The sequence below is a fragment of the Amaranthus tricolor genome, chromosome 7, assembly GCF_026212465.1.
Source record: "Amaranthus tricolor cultivar Red isolate AtriRed21 chromosome 7, ASM2621246v1, whole genome shotgun sequence".
NCBI lineage: Eukaryota > Viridiplantae > Streptophyta > Magnoliopsida > Caryophyllales > Amaranthaceae > Amaranthus > Amaranthus tricolor.
The window spans coordinates 19641664-19663162 of NC_080053.1; the positions used below are offsets into that span (position 1 = coordinate 19641664).

General features: G+C 37.0%; 3 protein-coding genes across 3 annotated transcripts; 2 read left to right on the forward strand and 1 right to left on the reverse strand.

Annotated features, from left to right (window-relative positions):
• Positions 1 to 2693: 2693 nt before the first annotated feature.
• Positions 2694 to 6755, forward strand: LOC130818600 (uncharacterized). The gene is made up of 11 exons (XM_057684762.1): positions 2694 to 2746; positions 3036 to 3044; positions 3245 to 3595; positions 3694 to 4217; positions 4283 to 4749; positions 5504 to 5620; positions 5707 to 5921; positions 6006 to 6057; positions 6145 to 6267; positions 6355 to 6402; positions 6594 to 6755. Exons 1-11 carry the CDS (start codon positions 2694 to 2696, stop codon positions 6753 to 6755), a joined length of 2121 nt encoding a protein of 706 aa, XP_057540745.1.
• Positions 6756 to 12403: 5648 nt separating this feature from the next.
• LOC130818601 (uncharacterized) lies at positions 12404 to 13546 on the reverse strand. Its single transcript, XM_057684764.1, has one exon. It carries the CDS (start codon positions 13544 to 13546, stop codon positions 12404 to 12406), a length of 1143 nt encoding a protein of 380 aa, XP_057540747.1.
• Positions 13547 to 18569: 5023 nt separating this feature from the next.
• Positions 18570 to 21010, forward strand: LOC130818602 (uncharacterized). Its single transcript, XM_057684765.1, has 4 exons — positions 18570 to 19528; positions 19611 to 19798; positions 19915 to 20254; positions 20334 to 21010. Exons 1-4 carry the CDS (start codon positions 19132 to 19134, stop codon positions 21008 to 21010), a joined length of 1602 nt encoding a protein of 533 aa, XP_057540748.1. The 5' UTR covers positions 18570 to 19131.
• Positions 21011 to 21499: the final 489 nt, after the last annotated feature.

The window sequence follows — 21499 nt, forward strand, 5'->3', positions numbered from 1 at the left end:
TTCGGCCGGATGCTCAGGGACTGGAGTAGTAGTCTGAGGAGATGATTCAGGAACAATGTCAGTGGCAATATCGGTAGTAGTGCCTACTTGCTCTTTGGGAGCTCGACTGTTAGCCAAGGGATGAGTCAACCAGCTGAGATCCTCACTCATAATCTTCCCCTGAGATCGAGGTTGGGTGTAGTAGGGAGATTGTTCAAAGAAGTCACAGTCCATGGTGGTATAAAGTTTGTTATCGACAGGGTCATAACATCGATAGCCCTTTTGTGTAGTGCCATACCCAAGAAACACACATTTGACTGCCCGTGGTTCAAACTTTGTTCGGACTCTAGATGGAAGATGGACATACACAACACACCCAAAGATGCGAGGAGGAAGGGAGTGAGACGAGGGAACAGGAGTAAAGGTATTGAGTATGGCAAGAGGAGTTTGGAATTTGAGGATTTTTTGTGGGGATTCGGTTGGTGAGATAGGTGGCAGTAGCAATAGCCTCAGGCCAAAAATGGACAGGTACATAAGTGTTAAACATGAGAGCCCATGCTATTTCAAGAAGGGTACGATTTTTGCGTTCAGTGACCCCATTTTGTTGGGGAGTGTCGGGGCAAGATGTTTGATGAATAAGACCATGTTCAAGAAAAAACTGTTTCATTACAAGAGAGATATATTCACCACCATTATCTGAGCGAAGGATTTTAGGTCTTGTATGGAACTAAGTGAGAATCAGGTTATAGTAATTTACAAAGACATCAAAAACCTCAGATTTGTGTTTTAAAAAGTAAACCCAGCACATACGAGAACAATCATCGATAAATAACACAAAATATGAAAAACCATGAGAGTCAGTATGTGGGGCTGGGCCCCATACATCAGAATGTACTATATCAAAGGGTTTGGGAGCACGAGTATTACTGAGAAAATAAGAATGTTTATGACTCTTAGCTAGTACACAAGTTTCACAATCTAGAGATTTAGTACAACTATTAAGAGAAGGAAAAAGTTGTTTTAGATAACCTAAGGATGGATGACCTAAACGACGATGCCAAGTCCTCAATTGGTGAGCAGGAGATCCATGAGCAAGCATTGCACCACCATTTTAAATCACCTCATCGACATAGTATAGTCCACCTCGTTCAGTACCACGCCCAAAGATCGTCCCCGTCTGAGCATCCTGTACAATACAATTTTCAGAGGTTAAAGTCATAGTACATTTTAAGTCCTTGGTTAACTGACTAACGGACAATAATTTATGAGACAAACAGGGAATTAACAAGCAATTTTTAAGATGAAGAGAAGGAGAAATATTGACTGCTCCAGCTTGGGCAACCGGTACACACTCCCCATTAGTCGTTTGGATGTGTGTTCGGGTAGTAGGGTGGGTGGATAAAAAATCACTGTGATCAAAGGTCATCGTATCGGTCGTCCCACAGTCAAATATCCATTGAGAAGTAGTGTTATGATTAAGAAGGCTTTGTGAATGAGTGTGTTGTGGGCTAGAAGAGCCATTGGGCTTGGAGTGTGATATTGGGCCGAAGTATGATGGGCTGGGGGGTTGTGAGGTGAGTTTTAGGGTTTTGGTATTATATAAAGGGTGTTTGGGGCATTCCATGGGTTGCTTCCCTTTCCCTTCCCCCTGTTTGACGGATGTGGTGTCTCTCTCTCTTTGTTTTTGTTTCTCACCATTGTTGTCTACCTGTTCATTAGTTGTTGTTGCCTCTTCTTCCCCCTTGCTCCATCCCCCTATTCCTTCTAATCTCTGACATGATGTTGATTGATCGGCAGTGCTAAGGTTAGCCTTGCCGCCGGTCCGGCTTGCCGGTGCCTTGGCGGCGGCTTTCCTTTTCTGTAGATCGTCCCACCACTCGGGGTATCCCACAAGTTTGAAGCATGCTTCCTTTGTATGCCGGGACCCTCCACAGTAAGTGCACCGGAGTTTTGTCCGGTCATCTTCTTCTCGGCTTTTCTGGAGTGTTTTGTTTCTCGTGGCCAATCCCGATCCAATCTCTGAGGGATTTGTTCCCCAAGATGAGGCGCCATTCATAATTCTCCGGCGTGATATTTCTCGTCTGATTGTAGCATAGGTCGTCTCTACCGTCGGTAAGGGTTCACGGTTGAGAATTTATCTCCTTTCTTTGTCAAGACTGTCGTGTATCCCGGTGAGGAATTGGTGCTGTCTCTGTATGTACCTATTGAACTCTGTTATGTCCTTTGAGCATGTCATTGGGTTTGGCATTCTCCGGTCAATCTCTTTCCACAGCATGTTCAGTTTACCATAGTAAATTTCTATAGTGTCATTATCTTGTTTCGTCGTCGCTGCCTTGGAACTAAGATCAAATATCTGAAGTTCATCCCTTCCACATCCCAAAAGGCTTTCGATTCCTAGCCATAGACTTTGTGTTGTCGTATAGTCCAGGAACTGATTAACAATTTCCCCATCTATATTCTCAATTATCCATGAAATGACCATGGCATCTCTTTGTTCCCACTGAGCGTAATTTAGGTCTGATGGGGTTGGAGGGACGGCGGTGATGTGGCTGAGCCGCCCTCGACCTCCAATGGCGACGTGCATTAATTTGCACCATTTCGTATAGTTTTGATATGTTAGTTTCTCAGAAATTTTAACAGAGGTAAAGTTTTCTGGTTGGTTATTTGTTTTGTTGAGTCTTTGAAACATTTGAAACATCTGTTCCAATTGTTCCATGGACATTGGGGTATTTGGTGTTTGTTCTTCTGGAAAATCAGCCATTTACAGGTAAGATACGGTAGATGATGAGACCTTCCCGGATCTAAATCCTAAGGCTCTGATACCATGAAGATTTGATGATTATTAAAAGATTTTGTTCATGTAAAAATACAGTTTTTCTCTTATGTTATTATTGCAGAGTAACTTCTTATATATATATACATTAGCACTGTTTTATAAAGAAACTGAATATAAATAACTGCCTAATATTATGTAACTGCTAAATATGAGAAATTCTTTCCCATAGTTATTTTCTGTAATCTTCTATCTTTGGTAATGTTCTATCTTTGGTAACTAGGTGTTTTAGGTAAGTAGGTCTTTTGGGGCTGAAGGGCATTGTATATATTCTCCAATACAGAGCAATACAAACCACGGGATTTTCTCTTCCAAACTCTTTCTCATTCTTATCTTAACATGGTATCATGAGCCTCTCTAAATTAGAGACAATTTTTTAATTTCAGTTAATGAAAGACGTGCTCTTTGATAATTTTTTTTTCTGGTATTTAGTTTCTTTGTGCAACGTGCCGCCTGGGTATTCTCTGCTACTTCATTGTTCTTCTCTGCTATATTTTTCAACATGTCCGGTGTTGGTGAAGGTACGCGTGACAAGTCGCCCCCTCCTCCTCCTCCGCGGTCATCTCGGTATGAGCCCTTCACACCCTATTATTTGGATCCCTCTGTTGATACGGGTACCGTTATTTGTCCTGTTTTATTGAAAGGCAATAATTATGATGAATGGTTGCGTTCAATTCGTAATAGTTTGCGCGCTAAATATAAATTAGGGTTCATTGATGGCTCTATTAAAGAACCTGCTCTTACTTCTTCTGATTATGATCAATGGGGGATTGTTAATTCCATGTTAGTTGCTTGAATATATAATACTTTGGATTTGTCCATTCGTAAAACTGTATCTTTACTGACCATGCTTAAGTATTGTGGGATGATCTACGTGATAGATACTCTCTTCGTAATGGTCCTCGCATTCATGAATTGAAAGATTTGATTCGTGATTGCAAACAACGTTGTCGTAGTGTGTCAGAATATTATGGTGAAATGCGTACCCTGTGGGAAGAGTTATCTAGTGCTGTTAAGAAACCTTCTTGTACTTGTTCCGCTGCACATGAATATGCTGAACTTTTAGAGAATGAAAAGTTACATCAATTCTTGTTAGGTCTTGACCCTAAAAAATATCGTGATGTTGCTCAATCATTGTTATTGATGGATCCCTTACCTTCAGTTTCTTATGCACATGGGAAAGAACTTTCTGCTGAATGCCACCAAACTGTGAGTGATGTTCATAAGACTCGCTCCGACACTGTTGGTTTTGCTGTTGATGGTATCTCTTCTAATCGTGGTGCTTATAGTGATCCTCGTATGTGCACCCATTGTGGGCGTAAGGGTCATGAAAAGGAGAAATGTTTTGAGATTATTGGTTATCCAGAGTGGCTGGTACAGGTGGCCGTGGTGGCCGTGGGAGTGGGTAGACTGCAGGTTGTGGTAAGGGCCGAGCTAGCAGTGGCCGTGGTCGTGGTAATAACTTTGCAGGTTCAGATGATACCACACGCCAGCAGCCTTCTTCCGGCGCACAATCTAATGTGGATCGCTCCAGTCTGCCTTCCCTTACCGACTCTCAATTTCAGCAACTTCTTGCCGCATTAGCTTCTTCCAAGACATCGACCTCTACTCCGAAGTTACATGGTAAGGCTATTCTTAATCAATGGGTTATTGATACAAGTGCCTCCAATCATATGTCTGGTAACCTTAATTTATTTTTTCAAATTTATGATATTGCTTCGGAGCTCGTTGGTCTTCCTAATGGTAAACATATTACTGCTACTAAGGAGGGTCGTGTGAAAATTGGTGCTGATTTGTTTCTAGATAATGTACTTTATGTGCCTGCTCTTACCTGTAATTTAATGTTTCTAGAAATATTTGTTGCTCATTATTTTCTTACCATTGTTGATGATTATTCACGTTGTACATGGGTTTATTTGATGCTTGGCAAATATGAGGTTAGTCAATTGATTAAGGGAAATTATCAATGATGCCCTTGTACTATTGAAAAATTACAATGGTACCCAACTGCATTTCAGTGGTACCCCCCTAATTATATGGTAATTACAACCGTGACCTTAATGATGAATTTTCCGTTAAATGTCCGTTAAATTTGGAATTTAACCTAACCATGGTTAGTTTCTTCATCTTCTTCCCTTTTCTCTTTCATGGCTGCTCTTCTTCCATGGCTGCTCTCCTCTCTTTCATTCCCATTTCGAATTTCTTCCACTTTTTAACTCAATATTAAAATAATTTTAGAAAAATTAGATTAAGGAGTAGGAAAATTGCTATTAGAATCGAACCAGCATTATGGAAAATTCAAAGGAGGTAGACCGCCTGAGGAAAGAACAGGAAGATGTTGTGACGGAAATTAATAAACTTCAAACTTCATAATAAATTAATGAAGGAGAGGAGAGCAGCCATGGAAGAAGAGCAGCCATGAAAGAGAAAAGGGAAGAAGATGAAGAAACTAACCATGGTTAGGTTAAATTCTAAATTTAACGGACATTTAACGGAAAATTCATCATTAAGGTCACGGTAGTAATTACCATATAATTGGGGGGTACCACTGAAATGCAGTTGGGTACCATTGTAATTTTTCAATAGTACAAGGGCACCATTGATAATTTCCCATTGATTAAAGATTTCGTAGCTATGGTCAAAACTCAATTTCATAAGCAAGTAAAAGTGTTACGCAGCGATAATGGACAGGAATTTTTGTGTTTAAAGGATTTTTATGCTCAACATGGTATGTTGCATCAAACTTCTTGTGTTGATACTCCTCAACAAAATGGTAGAGTTGAGCGTAAACATAAGCATGTTCTTAATGTAGCCCGTGCCTTGCGTTTTCAAGCTAATCTGTCCATTGATTTTTGGGGAGAATGTGTGTTAACTGCTTGTCATCTTATCAATAGAACTCCCACTCCCGTTTACATGGCAAATCTCCATATGAAGTTCTTTATGGTTCTCCTCCAAATTTGTCCTCTTTGAAAGTCTTTGGTTGTTTGTGTTATGTTGCTTATCGGCCTCAAGTTAAAGACAAATTTGGTCCCCGTTCTAGGCGTTGTATGTTTGTTGGGTATCCATTTGGACAAAAAGGATGGCGTATGTATGATTTGGATACTCATGAGTATTTTGTGAGTCGGGATGTGCATTTAGTGGAGCATGTTTTTCCTTAAGCTGCTGTTCCTGTTGGTATGTATCCTCCTTCCAGCTCTCTTGATGCGTTTTTGTTGCCCACACACCCCAGTGTGTATGATGACGAGGTAGTTAATGTGGGGTGTGCTCCTGCTGATAGTGTCGTGACTTAAGTGCAGTATAGTGCTACTGCTGGTTCTGCTGTGGTTGTGCAGACCACGTCTGTTGCTGCTGTGCCGGCGGTGTGGAGCTGTCTGGAGCAGAAGCTGGTTCGGGGCAAGAGTGCGCAGATTCCAGGGGCAGTTGCGATGGTAACGGTGTGCTTGAACATACTACAGGTGATGCTCTTGGTCGTGACCAACGTGTGTAAATTCCTTCTTCTCGTCTTCGTGGTTTTGTGACTCATGCTATGATTCGCGAAATAGACCCCTCCCCATCCAATGTTGCTTCTCCTGTTTCACAGAGTTCCTCAGGTAAACAGTTTAACATAGCTTGTTATGTAAATTATGATAAATTCTCTATGAGGCATAAACATTTTTTGGCAGTTATTAATAAGGTGAAAGAGCCTCGCTCGTTCAAAGAGGCTATTAAAGATGTTGGATGGTGTACAGCTATGAAAGAAGAGGTAGATGCTCTGTAACGTAATGGTACTTGGACTCTGGAGGACTTGCCTCCGGGCAAGAAGGCCATTGACAGTGGTTGGGTGTATCGCGTTAAATATCGCTCAAATGGTGTTGTTGAGCGGTTGAAAGCACGTCTTGTGGTTTATGGCAATCGCCAAGTAGCAGGTATTGATTATAATGAAACATTTGCTCCTGTAGCTTAAATGGGTACTGTACGTTCATTTCTTGCTGTTGCACGTAACTGGGATGTGCATCAAATGGATGTTTGTAATGCTTTTCTTCATGAAGATTTGGATAAGGAGGTTTTTATGCATCTACCTCCAGGTTATACTAGTCCTGCGCCTGGAAAGGTGTTTCGGTTGCGTAAATCTTTGTATGGGTTACGTCAAGTTCCTCATCAATGGTTTACAAAGCTTTCTGATGCTCTCCACAAATTTGGGTTTGTTCAGTCATATGCTGATTATTCATTGTTTTGTTACCAACAAAATGATATTGCTCTTCATGTTCTTGTTTATGTGGATGACCTCATTATTGCTGGTTCTTGTTCTGCTAGTATTGATCGATTCAAGACATATTTGAATACTTGCTTTAATATGAAAGATCTTGGTGTCTTGAAATATTTTCTTGGTATAGAGGTTGCTCGTGGTCCTAATGGTTTGTTTCTTTCTCAAAGCAAGTATGCCTTAAATGTTCTTACTGAAGCAGGTATGTTGGGTTGTAAACCTATTGATACTCCTATGGAGCAAAATCATCGTCTTGCGCATGTGGAAGGACATCCATTCGAACATCCTGATCGATATAGAAGGTTTGTAGGTCGTTTGGTGTATTTATCTGTTACTCGTCCTGAATTGAGTTACTCTGTGCATATTTTGGCTCAGTTTCTGAGTAATCCCCAGGTTGCTCATTGGGATGCTGCTCTACGCGTGTTGCGTTATATTAAAGGTTATCCTGGTCAGGGTATCTTGTTGAGTAAAAGTGCTTTGCAGTTGAATGCTTTTTGTGATAGTGATTGGGCAGCGTGTCCATTGACTCGTCGATCTTTGACTGGATATATTGTTTTGCTTGGTACGTCTCCTGTGTCTTGGAAGACTAAGAAGCAACCTACTGTCTACCGATCTTCTTCGGAAGCTAAGTATCGTGCTATGGCTGTTACAACGTGTGAATTAAAGTGGTTAAAATCACTATTGCGGTCTCTTGGTGTGTTGCACTCTGTGCCCATGAAATTATTTTGTGATAGTCAATCAGCCCTTCACATTGCTAAAAATCCTGTTTTTCATGAACGTACTAAGCATATAGAGAATGATTGTCATCTTGTTCGTGATGCGTTAAAAGCCAACACTATTTCCGCTTCTTATGTTCCTACTGGTCATCAGTTGGCAGATATTTTGACAAAAGCAATTGGTCGTCAGTCGTTTTGTTTTTTGTGTCGCAAGTTGGGCATATGTGACTTACATGCGCCAACTTGAGGGGGAGTGTTTGGATATATATTGTGTATATTTAGTTTGTAATCTTCTGTAATCTTCTACCTTTGGTAATGTTCTATCTTTGGTAACTAGGTGTTTTAGGTAAGTAGGTCTTTTAGGGCTCAAGGGCATTGTATATATTCTCCAATACAGAGCAATACAAACCACGGGATTTTCTCTTCCAAACTCTTTCTCATTCTTATCTTAACACTTATCACGATGAGGTCACCATCGAAGAGAACCCCTCAACTTGAGTTTCGTCTAGCCTATAAGGTCCCCATGAAGAAAAAAACTACAAAAGAAAACATATTACAAAAGGTAGAAAACACAAACATATTAACACAATACTATTTAGGAAGACAAAATTAACCAAACTACAAATGGACAAAAATTACTAAGACAACACTTAATATATCGACTTATGTATAATTAAAAATTATAAAAAGTTGATATTAACAATCTTTACATCAAAACGAAACAAATAAGATCCCACATGACTATGTTTTAACTTATAGATTAATAATAAAATGCAATTTAAGAGTAATAGATGAATAGTATTTCAAAAGTAAATGAGACATTTTAGATGAATAGGAGGTAGTATTAAATTGAATTAAATGAGTTTAAAATAACTTGCACGCTAACGAAGAGATTTAAAATAACGGGATCACTTAAATTTATACTCCTTTAATCCTTTGAGATGCTACAACATAATTTGTTTTTAGTAGATATATTTAGCGATATTTAATTTAAATATCACTACTTTAAATTTCTAATACTATAAGTGGATTTAGTGAAAATTATTAAATCCTTTAGCAGCATATAAAAAATCATACTAAAGCTTTTCGTGACATAGCTACTAGTGATATTTCTCATTAATGTCACTATAGACTATAATAACAATTATATATGCCACTAAAGGTCAAATAAAATGTCACTAAATCACTTTATAGTGGAACTTAAAATAAAAATCAACAATTATTATACTAAAGATAAATGTCTCTAAATTCAATGTCGCGAAAAGTTAAATTTGTTGTAGTGAGACGAAACTTATGGTGAGAGAAAATATTAGTATCAGATGCGACGACTTTTGCGATGCAGGCGAGGGAAATATTCCAGCACAAAAACACGATGAATATTGCGATGAAATCCTATTTAGCAACGAAGCATATAGCAACGTGTTAGAATTAATATGCGGAAGTTGTAGTGGATTATTGATTTTGATTAATAAATATTGAAGATGCTAGTATGAAAAATAAAGAGGAGAGTTGATGGCTTTTGTGAAAAAAGGTTTTTTGTATTATGTGGCTTGGTTACAAATGAGAGCATGCAACACATATATATAGTGCTTCTATGTTGGTGCTTTCACCATCATTATGTTTCTAGTCTTTTCAACAACTTGTAGATAGTTCTAGACTATTAGCTTTAGGGTGTTAGTCTAGATAGTTCTAGGATATCATAGAATTTTTTTACTTACTTCTTGATACATTACTCCCTAGATTTTTCTAGATTACATTATTTAACACTCCCCCTTAATCTGAAAAATCTTGGACTCCTAGCTGTCTTCTGAATTTGATGAACTTTTCTATTGGAAGTGCCTTGGTGAATATGTCTGCGAGTTGCTCCTCTGTCTTGCAGAATTTTAGCTTGATCTTTTGTTTCTCGACCAATTCACGAATGAAGTGGTGTCGTATCTCAATATGCTTTGTGCGACTATGGAAGACTGGATTCTTTGTCATGGCTATTGCTGACATATTGTCACAATAGATGGTAGTTGCATCTTCTGTCTTTTGTTGTAGATCTTTTAGGATTCTTCTTAGCCATACTGCTTCACATGCCGCGCTTGTCGCTGATACGTATTCTGCTTCTGATGATAATAGTGCTACCGTATCTTGTTTCTTTGATGACCATGAGATAGACTTGGACCCTAGCTGGAACACGTATCCACTCGTACTTCTTCGATCGTCGATGCTTCCTGCCCAGTCACTATCCGTGTAGCCTATGAGCTTGTAGTCTGCTTCGGACTCGTACATTATCCCATAGCTTTTTGTTCCTTTGATATACCTGAGTATCCTCTTGGCTGCTGCTAAGTGAGCTTTGCTTGGCTCACTCATAAACCTTGAGATGATGCTGACTGCATGAACGATGTCTGGTCTTGTATTTGTAAGATATATGAGAGATCCGACTAAACTTCGGTAGATTGATGCATCCACCTTTTCTTTTCCATCATTCTTTGAGAGCTTCTCATTTGTAGCCATTGGTGTAGCCATTGGCTTACAATCGCTCATGTTGAATTTTTTGAGCATATCCTCGACATATTTTTCTTGTGAGAGAAATATTTTACCTGGACTTTGCTTGACTTGCATGCCAAGGAAGTACTTCATAGCTCTGAGGTCTGTCATTTCATATTCTGACATCATTGTCTTTTTGAAGTCTTCTATCATCCTCAGATCGGTGCCTGTGTAGATTAGATCATCTACGTATAGGCATAAGATGAGAAACTTTGGCCCTTGGGTCTTGATATATAGTGATGGCTCATTTGGGCTTTTTACAAAGCCATTTTGGAGAAGATATCCATCGATTTTGTTGTTCCAGGCCCGAGGGGCTTGCTTGAGCCCATAGAGGGATTTTCGAAGGCGATACACCTTATCTTCTTTTCCTTTGATTATATATCCTTGAGGTTGTTCGACATATACCTCTTCTTCTAGCTCCCCATTGAGAAATGCTGATTTGACATCTAATTGATAAACTTGCAATTTAAATTGAGCTGCTAGTGCTAGAACTGACCTGATTGTCTCCATACGGACAACTGGAGCATATGTCTCGTTGAAGTCAATTCCAGGTTGTTGTGAGTATCCTTTTGCAACTGGACGAGCTTTGTACTTTTGAATGGAGCCATCTTCATTGTGCTTGATCTTGTGAACCCATCTGAGACCGATCACGTCCTTGTCTTGAGGTTTGTCAACAAGCTCCCATGTGTCGTTCTTTTCTATCATCTTAATCTCCTCGTTCATGGCTTCGATCCATCTTTCTTCTTGAGCTGCTTCTTCAAAGTTTTGTGGTTCTCCTGCAAAGAGTGCCATGATGGTGTGATTGCATTGATAATCTTCCAAGTAGCATGGTGGACATCGATCTCGTTGTGATCTTCAAACTTGTTGAGCTGGGCTTGAGCGACTTGGCTCCAACCTTGAGCTTTGTGATGTAGATGGACTTCTTGGGCTCCTTGATGGTGTTCCTAGATTGGTTGATGGTGATGGACTTGCAGATGATTGAGTTGGTGACTGAATTGGATCTTCTCCTTCATCTGGGCTTGGTGGTGGAATGACTTCTACTGGAACTTCAACATCGTTCTCGTTCCATTGCCATTGCGCCTTTTCATCGAATATGACATCTCTGGAGATGATCAACTCCTTGGATTCGGGCTGATAGAGACGATATCCTTTAGACTCGTCACTGTATCCAATAAAGATACATTTTTCTCCTTTTCCGTCTAGCTTATCCCGATTCTCCTTCGGGACGTGGGCATATGCAATGCACCCGAAAACTTTGAGGTGCTCAACCCTTGGCTTTCTTTTATGCCAAGCTTCATACGGCGTCATGCTTCTTACCGCTTTTGTGGGAGACCTGTTAAGTATGTAAATAGCTGTGTGGACAGCTTCTGCCCAAAAATGTTTAGGCAGATTTTTTCCTTGCATCATACTCCGAGCCATTTCAGCAATTGTCCTGTTTCTCCTTTCTGCAACACCATTTTGTTGTGGTGTGCGTCTGGCTGTGAGCTCCTTTTTGATGCCGTGTTGTTTACAAAATTTGTTGAATTCTTTGCTTGTGAATTCTCCCCCACGATCGGTTCTTAGAACCTTTATTGAATGCCCACTTTGTTTTTCTGTTAGGGCTTTAAATTGCATGAAGTGGGATAATGCTTCTGATTTTTTCTCCAAGAAATACACCCACATCATGCGTGAAAAATCATCCACAATCAACAGAAAGTATCCTTTTCCGCCAAGAGACGGATTCCTGGTAGGACCCCATATATCAGCATGGACAAGCTCTAATGGAGCTCTAGCCCTCCATGATGAGGCTGGGAATGGTGATCTATGCATTTTGCCATAGATACAACCCTCACAAATTTTCTTTTCATTAGTGATTGGTGGTAGCCCAATCACCATTTCTCTATTTTTTAACAGTTTTAAACTGTCAAAATTTAAATGTCCGAATCTCAAATACCACAATTCGGATTCATTCACCATTGTACTTAGGGCAGTATTAAACTCCAATTGCATTTTAAGTGGAAAAATTTTATTTGGAGCCATTTTAGTGGTAGTGATTAATTGCCCCTTTTTCTTATCATATATGTGGCATTGATTATTATCAAATTTTACCATATAGCCTTTTTAGACTAACTGACCCACACTTAACAAATTTTGTGCTAGCCCAGGGACATAAAAGACATCGGGGATGAATTTAGAGGAGCCGTTTTTTGTTTTAACAACAATTGTTCCTTTTCCGGCAACTACTTGGTTACTCCCATCACCAAGTGTTATTTGTGATTTTATATTTTCATCAAGATTAGCAAATGAATTTTTATTTCCGGTCATGTGGTTGGAGCAACCACTATCGATGTACCATGTGTCAGTTTGCTCTTCTTGAGCATTCAGACATGTGTAAAATAATTGATCATTATTTTCTGTGAAATTAGCCTCTTCCTTTTGCTGGAAATAACAATTTTTTTCAAAATGAGAGTGTCGAGTACATCTTTTGCATTTGTACCGACAATCTCTTGTATTATGATTGTTTTTCTTGCATAATATGCAATAAGAGTTGTTATCTCGGCTCCCTTGATTTTTATGATTTCCTCTCCCCCTACCACGGTTGTTAAAATTGCCCTTTTTTGGTTGAAAATTATTACCGTGGCCATTTATATTTTTTCCATTATTAGAAAATTTTAATTTAGCCTGAAAAGTTTGTTCAATTGGTTGCTCTTCAAATTTACGCATTCTTTCTTCATGTGCTAATAAAGAGCCCATTAATTCAGTCATGGTGAGTGAACTTAAATCTTTATTAGATTCTTCTATAGCAGCCACAATATGATCAAATTTTTTGGTTAAAGTTCTTAATATTTTTCGAATTATTTTAACATTTTCAATGGTGTCTCCATTGGATCGAATTTGGTTAACAATATTTGAGACTCGGTCGGTATATGATTGAATTGACTCATTATCGGTCATTTGCATACTATCAAATTGACCCCATAAAGATTGTAATTTGAAGAGTATTACCTTTTCCGAGCCTCGATATTTTGTCTCCAAAGTGCTCCATGCCTCCTTTGCAGTTGTGGCGGTCATGATTGTTGGTAGGATCGTCTCATGTAGTCCACGATATATTATAGAGAGGGCATAATGATCCCTTCTTTTGTTTTGCTTGTATTGACACTTTTTTGTGTCATCCCAAGAAGCCTCTTCATTGGCATCTTTGGGTTGTTCATAACCATCTTGAATAATTTCCCATATATCTTGGGTAATGAAAATTGATTTCATTTGCATACTTCATTGATCAAATTTCTCCCCTTTAAATATAGGTACCCAATTAACTTGGGGATTAAATATGTTTGTGTTTGGGTTTGAATTGGGGTTAGGGGAGGCCATTTATATATATATGTGGAGTTGGTATTGATATGAAATTTGGATGATATATGATTAAAAAAAAGGCTTTGGATTAGTGGCTCTTGATACCAAATGTTAGAATTAATATGCGGAAGTTGTAGTGGATTATTGATTTTGATTAATAAATATTGAAGATGCTAGTATGAAAAATAAAGAGGAGAGTTGATGGCTTTTGTGAAAAAAGGTTTTTTGTATTATGTGGCTTGGTTACAAATGAGAGCATGCAACACATATATATAGTGCTTTTATGTTGGTGCTTTCACCATCATTATGTTTCTAGTCTTTTCTACAACTTGTAGATAGTTCTAGACTATTAGCTTTAGGGTGTTAGTCTAGATAGTTCTAGGATATCATAGAATTTTTTTACTTACTTCTTGATACATTACTCCCTAGATTTTTCTAGATTACACTATTTAACACAACGGGCTATTTTATTCACAAGTCTGTCGCTATATAACTTGAGCAATGTTTTTAGCGACGAAATTGCTAATCGCTATATAAGCGTCCTTTTATAGTGTATACTCGACATGTTGTGAAAGAAAATATTAGTATCAATTCAAAGTAATTAAGCTGCATGGTACATGAGCTACTTGTATGATGATGAATGAATTTCTTTTTGGTGTTTCCATTTTTGACCAAAAGAATTAGAGTAGCACTCACTCAGTGGAGTCACTCCTCACTTTAGTTACTGAAACTGAACTTATGATGTTTGTGTTGGCTTATATCATTATCATAAACCAGCAAGCTTTTGGAGATCCCAAGGCTACTTTTATTTACTACTAATACTAACTTCACACTTCTTTTATTACTGCCTTTTGCTTTCACGTTTCCTCATACTAACATCAAGGATCTATTTTTTGGATTTTAAACCATAAAAAGGAGATCCAATGACAAAATTATTTGTACCATTTTATCATCTTTTTAAGTAAAGATTTGTCTTTCATACCTTCTTTTCTCTTTTTCAGTTTTTGCAAGCTATATTGTCGCTTAATGAATTGAAATTCTCCATTTTTTTTTAGTTTCTTTTAATCTTAACTTTATTAGCCTCATTCTTTAAGTATCTAAAATAATGTCATTATTATAATCATATATTTCATTTATTTTTAAGTATCATCGTATCCAGTATATCCTATTTATAGAAACTATGATCTTACTCTAGGGGGGGATAGAAGACGACAATCCATACCTATGAAGAAGGATGTGAAAAAAGCCCAAATAGAGAAATTCCTGCAACGAAAGAGAATGAATAAAGCTAAACTCGTAAGCCTGCAACTTACAACACAAGCTAAGCCATTAGCATAATTAAAACAAAGGATAAAAAATAAATAAATGAGTAAATTAGTGGTCACGTAAAAATATTATATGTGAGTTTCTGAACTTTAGAGTAGTTCTCTTCATAATGCCTACATTCCTACCTTATAGGAAATTCTTGAATACTATGTTTAGTAATGATGATTTCATTTGAAAGTAGATATTTGACTTAAATTTAGTGTTTGGCAATAAGAAAATTTCCAATTTGGTTTTGAATCAAATTCACCCCACCATTGTTATAAAATTGGTTAAAGTTGAGGATTTGAGAATGACTCCCCACACCTTGTTATTCTCAAATTTTTCATTGATGATTTCATAATTGCAATCTATAACTAGAAATGAAATATTTATTCCCAAACGCAACCTAAAACTTTTCTGTTGGATTTCTTAACCTACAACGTTTATATCAAGGAGAGATTCTTATATTTGGGGCAGTAGCAAATGTTATATTTTGTGGCATTATGGGGGTTACAGTGTTCCTCCAAATTATGGTCAAGTTCAAAAGAAAGTACCGTCACTTTACATATGAGAAAAATTCCACATTATTAAAAACGTGGGTATTATCCTTCTATTACCACGTGAGTGTGGCCTTGTGAGAAAGTGTTAACATCCTCAAGTATATGTACAAGTCAATGTTCATCATTTGTGAGTTTGGGATCCGAGTCCACGAATGCTATGTGAGTGTTTCCGCATGAGTAGACCCATGAGATGATTATCAGATGAATTGTCACCGTCTAACAATCACCTCAAGGCTTGGAAGCCTTGGAAGCCAATCTTTCTAACAAACATGCTACATGTAACATGTTCTTCCATACCTCGGATTTCTAATGGGGCATGGCATTGTTGAGTGCTTCTAAATGCATACTTCCATTCCATTACTGTCTTTCTGTTGGCCACCTTTTTTTTTAATCTTCCATTAGCTGATTAGCTCTATCATTTTCTGATGTTTATATATACTCAATCCTTTAAAATTGCGATGGAAATTACGATAACCACTAGTGTTGACGTGGTGTTTTGAAAATCGCAAAGGACACAGAAGATGGAAATTTGTATTATTATTGTTTTGATGATGTAATAAGATGTGGTTATATTTAGATGAGAAATATTTATGATATTAATTACTATTGTGGTTGAGTTAAATTGATGTTGAAATGATGACTTGGCAAATAGAACTATGGTTAGATATTTTGAATTATGTACTTAGGAGTAGAGCAAAGAATTTTATGGCCCTGTTTATTTTTTAGTTATTTAAAAAAATTAAAGCTCTTCACGAAACACTTAAAAATTAACATAGACTAAATTTTATGCTATATAACTAAAAAAAATAAACATTTATGAATACTAATTTTTATAATAAAATAAGTAGATATGACAATCAAACCAATAAACAAATAACAAGATAACTATAATTTTGAGTAAAAATAAAAGTGACAAAAGACATCAAATGCCAAATGATCAAAAGTAATCAAAGCATCAAATAGATAGAAAAAAAAAGAACACAATCAGAATAAAAGAAAAAATAAAAATTTAATACAAAAAATAAAAGAAATAGAGTCAATGGCAATTAAAAAATATTCAAGCACTTACTTCTTTCCACGAGTGAAAGACTAGAAATTATTTCCTTCTAATACCAAAATATCACATTTATTTCGCATGTCGCCGCCATTACTATCATCAATAGCCACTACCATTATTTTTCTTGCTTCGTTTCTTGCCATTGAGCCCCTATCAATTTTACAAAACCATTGTTTATTCTTCAACACTTACTTAAGAGGATTCTATATCCATTTTTTAGCAGTTACTTTCTGAGAAATAAATTGAGAATTGGTAATATTAGGTTGATTGCATTAGCATTTGTATTTTTTTCGCATAGGATGAATTGATGTTATTGATTTGCCTTCAATAATAATAATTTTAAAGATTTTTGAAAAAGAAATAAGCTTGTTTATATTGGGTTCCCTGGGCGGTCGCACACCCTGAACCGCCCCTGTATGCACTTGATGTTGAAATGATGAAACTAATCTACAATGCATGTTTGATTATACGATTGTCTGCTCATGGCTAATTATTAAAATACATCAAATCACTTAAAGTGAAATATGAGAGAAATAAAGTCATTCTATTTGTTGTGATCTAAGTATAGAAATATTCAGCAGACCGTCCTGTTTTATTAGTATTTTGTTCTGAAAAAAGGAAGTATTACTGATAAAAAATACTGTAACAGTAAAAGCAAAGACTGCCGGTAAAAAAAAACCCTCGAAAGAGAAAAAACCATTCAAACAGAGCAACATCGAGACATGCCACTCAAGGATAAAACATAGAAGTGGACTATGATTACAAAATTCGGATTCACACCATTTACTGACCTACAAGTCTAAAACAAAAACAAAAGCAACTACTACACCAATATGAAAGGGTGTTGCTATTTTTCGCCACCCCTTTTCATTTTTTCGCCACCCCCTCCAAAATTACTTAATTGCCTCTGGATTTAAAAGAATTACAAAAATGCCATTGGAGTTGAAAAATAATTAATAAATGTAAATCACGCTTAATAAATGTAAATCACGCTTAATAACACTATTAAGAATTTAATGAGGATGATTTGTCTATATATATCGAACTCTGAGATGCGTTTGAAATACGAATTGAAACACGGTACTATCTCACTAAAAACTGGTACTATCTCTCTAAAAAGTGTTAATGAAGTTGTAAGGCGAAGTTGGTTGAATATGGCTAACGAAAGCGACTATGAGTCGGATGCGGTACGTAAAATTGCCGTTCGAAGGAAAAAAAAAAAAAAAAAAAAAAAAAACAAGTCGCACAAATCTGGGCGACTGAACCATGGTCTAGTCGCACAGATCTGGGCGACTGAACCATGGTCCAGTCGCACAAAACTGGGCGACTGAACCATGGTTCAGTCGCCCAGTTTTATGCGACTGAACCATGGTTCAGTCGCCCAGATCTGTGCGACTGCTATTTTTTTTTTTTTTTTTTTTTTTTAAAAAAAATTTACGTATTAATGTATTTTTAAATTATTTTTATAATTATTGTTAGTATTATTATTGTTGTTGTCATTATTTTAATTTTTATTGTTGATATTTTTATTTTTTAAATTTTTTAATATTTTAATTTACGTAATTTATTTATTTATTATTGTTATAATTATTATTATTATTGTTGTATTTGTTGTTATTATTATTATTATTATTATTATTGTTATTATTATTATTGTTATAACTATTATTTATTTATTTATTTATTATTGTTATAATTATTTATTTATTTATTATTGTTATAACTATTATTATTATTGTTATTATTTTTCTTGTCATTATTTATTTATTTTAAATGTTTTTAAATTTTTTTTGTTAACGTAATGTTTTTATTATTATTAAAATTATTATTGTTATTGTCATTATTAATTTGATTTATCGTTATCTATTTATTTATTAGTATTATTATTATTATAAATATTATTATTATTATTATTATTATTATTATTATTATTATTATTGTTGTTGTTGTTGTTATTATTAATCCAAATATTATTATTGTAGTCATTAATGTACTTAATTTATATCATTTCAAATGTGCAGGAGTTTGAAAATTTTGGAGACAACGTAGACTACTCCGGTCGCTTTGTTACGGATAGGGAATTTATCTCCATAGATGAGTTACATAGTTGGGCCGATGCGATAGCAATTACAATCGGTTTTCTATTTACACGTGCTTCTTATAAAAAGAAAGAAGGACGTTCCAGAGTTAGTTGTTATTTAAGATGTCACCGCTATGGTAAACTTAGGGGTGATGTAGATAATGTAGATAATGCTGCCCGACCTGGTTCTAAAAGTAGGAGTTGTGGGTGTAAATTTATGATTGTAGGAAGTAGTCGTAAACCAGGAGAAAGACCTTGGACGGTAAGGGTGTGTCCTGGTGTAAAGGGAAAACATAACCACCCGTTCTTGGTGTACAGAGATGGTCATGTAAGGGCGAGGATTAATGTAGATATTCGGGAGCACATACGACAGCTTAGTGCAACCGGAATGCAACCGGCCTTTATTATGAATTCTATTAGAGATAATTTTCCTGGTTTTTATGCTAGTATGAATCAGATATATAATATTAGGCAATCAATAAGGAGAGATTAAATGGAGGGCAGGACTCCCCTTCAACACTGTCTTCATATGGCCACAGAACATAATTATGTGGTCTGGACAGAGTTGGATAATGACGGGCACTTGAGCAGACTTTTAATTGCAAATCCTACTTCAATCCAAATGATACGTACGTGGCCGTATGTTGTGCTGATAGATACAACGTACAAAACGAACAAATCAAAGTGGCCACTATGTGAAGTCATCGGAATGACGCCAACAAATCACAACTTCTTGGTTGCGTTTTGTTTGATGCGAGATGAGGCGGCTGTGTCGTACTCGTGGGTGCTGCAGGGATTGAGAGATATTTTCGGCAGTGCTCAGACTCCTAGCGTCATTGTAACCGATCGTGACGAAGGTTTATCTGCAGCTATTCGTGACGTCTTCCCAGGTAAAAACGCTATGTGAGTTCATTATTGTGGTTATATCTATTGATAATGTCTTAATTACGTTCACTGTTTTGTTTAATGTAGATGTACGTCATTTGTTATGCACCTGGCATATTGGCAACGATGTTGAGAACATGGTGGACAAGTTGTGCGGCGGCAAGAAAAATCAACAAGGGCAGTTATTTAGGAAAAGTAGATGGAACCCCTTGGTTGAAAGTGCTACAATCCGGGAATATGAAAAGAGATGGGAAGGGATCGTCACTACGTGGTCGGTTAGGAACCGAAGGGTCGTTCGGTATTTGACTGGAACATGGATTCCACTTAGAGAGAAATTTGTGCGTGCGTGGACGAATGATGGTTTACACTTTGGTAACCATACTACCAGCAGAGTGGAAACGCGAACGCCAATGACAAAGAGTACTTTCAATCTCTGGTCGATGAAGTCCTTAAATCTGATCCCGCTTTTGTTCGCCGAATGGCTGAGGTACTTGAATATGAATTACACCCAGATGGTGCGGATATACCTGAGCCTTACGCTAGTCCACCGAGAAAGGGAAGACCAAGCACTAGTAAAACCATGAGAAGGAGAAAAAGTTCATTTGAATATAGCCGATCATCTTCTCGTGGTCGAGGGTCTAGATCTTCTTCCCGCGGGAGATCAAGTGGCAGATCTAGTGGCCGAGAGACGCAATCTTCAGTAGGAATTAAGTTCAGTTTCAACTTATCCGGTAATTGAATTAATTTTTAGTTTTTTTCATTAATTATTTGTTATTGTGGTTATATTAACTTAATTTACATTTATTGTAGATGATCCAGGAGGTCGTGATTTCTCACAGTTTCCATGGCCTGATTACATCCCATTCATGCTTCCTCCTTATTTGTTCGACTGGATTGATGTGTTAGGTGATGGTAACTGTGGATTTAGAGCAATTGCCGTCACAGAGCTGGGAGGCGAGGAAGCATGGCCTATTTTAAGACGTGCTATGAGTATGGAAATGCAAATGAACAGAGCGCAATACCTAACTTTGTATCTATCTCATGAGTCACTAGACGAGTCAATATTCAGAGTAGGTTCACACACCGATGGACCTGCTCCTTTCATGCACTGGTTCGATGCACCGATGGCTTTCTACTCTGCAGCAACGTTTCTTAACATTGCCATTGCTTTTTATGGTTCTGCTAACGGTGATTCATTAAACAACTGTTTGATTCTTCCTTTAATAAAATCACAGGCCGCGAGAAGTGTAAATAAACTAATACATATACTTTGGGTTAATCGAAATCATTTTGTTCAACTTTTTATGAACGACGATTCATCCCCTCTGCCGCCGATCCACCCACGTTGGAAACAAGCAGCTGACAATTTCGCGAAAGATCTTGACACAAATTTCACTACGAGGATTATGCTGTGGAATAATCTACGCGGGGCACCCCCACCAACAAATAACACCGCTGACGATGCTGTAAATTTTGATACTCCATAGAATTTATACACGACATTCATTAGAAGTTGTATATAATCCATAATTATACTACAGTGTGTGATGTTAACAATTTATTTATTTCTTTGATTAATAGGAGGAATTTATAATGCTGGTAGACAAATATACATGTATTTGTGTGATGTGGGTTAGTGTGTATATTTATGTAAATTAAATGCAATCATTGACGAAATTAAATGCAATAAATAATGTAAAATAGTTTCAGTACAGACTATTCAGGGCCTTGCCCTTGATCAGTTTGCCATTGATCATATAATTCTCTACAATCATTAAGGTATATTTCTAACGCATGTCGTTGACGGGAGTTCAAATCCGCAAGCCGCGTAGGTAGTCTTGCCACTGGAGAGAATCGACTGGCCCATTCTTTCGCGAACTGAAAACACAACAGTACAATGTGCGTTATTAAATCATTAAATAAAAGAAACTTGAAAAAAATTTATAATAAAACTCACGTAATCAGATCTGCTCTGA

Excerpts from the sequence above, each read along its gene's own strand:
- LOC130818600 (XM_057684762.1), top strand. The coding sequence starts at position 2,694 with ATGGACATTGGGGTATTTGGTGTTTGTTCTTCTGGAAAATCAGCCATT. Across the intron at positions 6,058-6,144 it reads CCAGTGTGTATGATGACGAG|ACCACGTCTGTTGCTGCTGT; the intron begins GTAGTTAATGTG and ends GTGGTTGTGCAG. Across the intron at positions 6,268-6,354 it reads TGTGCTTGAACATACTACAG|ACCCCTCCCCATCCAATGTT; the intron begins GTGATGCTCTTG and ends TTCGCGAAATAG.
- LOC130818601 (XM_057684764.1), bottom strand. The coding sequence starts at position 13,546 with ATGAAATCAATTTTCATTACCCAAGATATATGGGAAATTATTCAAGAT.
- LOC130818602 (XM_057684765.1), top strand. The coding sequence starts at position 19,132 with ATGGAGGGCAGGACTCCCCTTCAACACTGTCTTCATATGGCCACAGAA. Across the intron at positions 19,529-19,610 it reads TATTCGTGACGTCTTCCCAG|ATGTACGTCATTTGTTATGC; the intron begins GTAAAAACGCTA and ends TGTTTAATGTAG. Across the intron at positions 20,255-20,333 it reads GTTCAGTTTCAACTTATCCG|ATGATCCAGGAGGTCGTGAT; the intron begins GTAATTGAATTA and ends CATTTATTGTAG.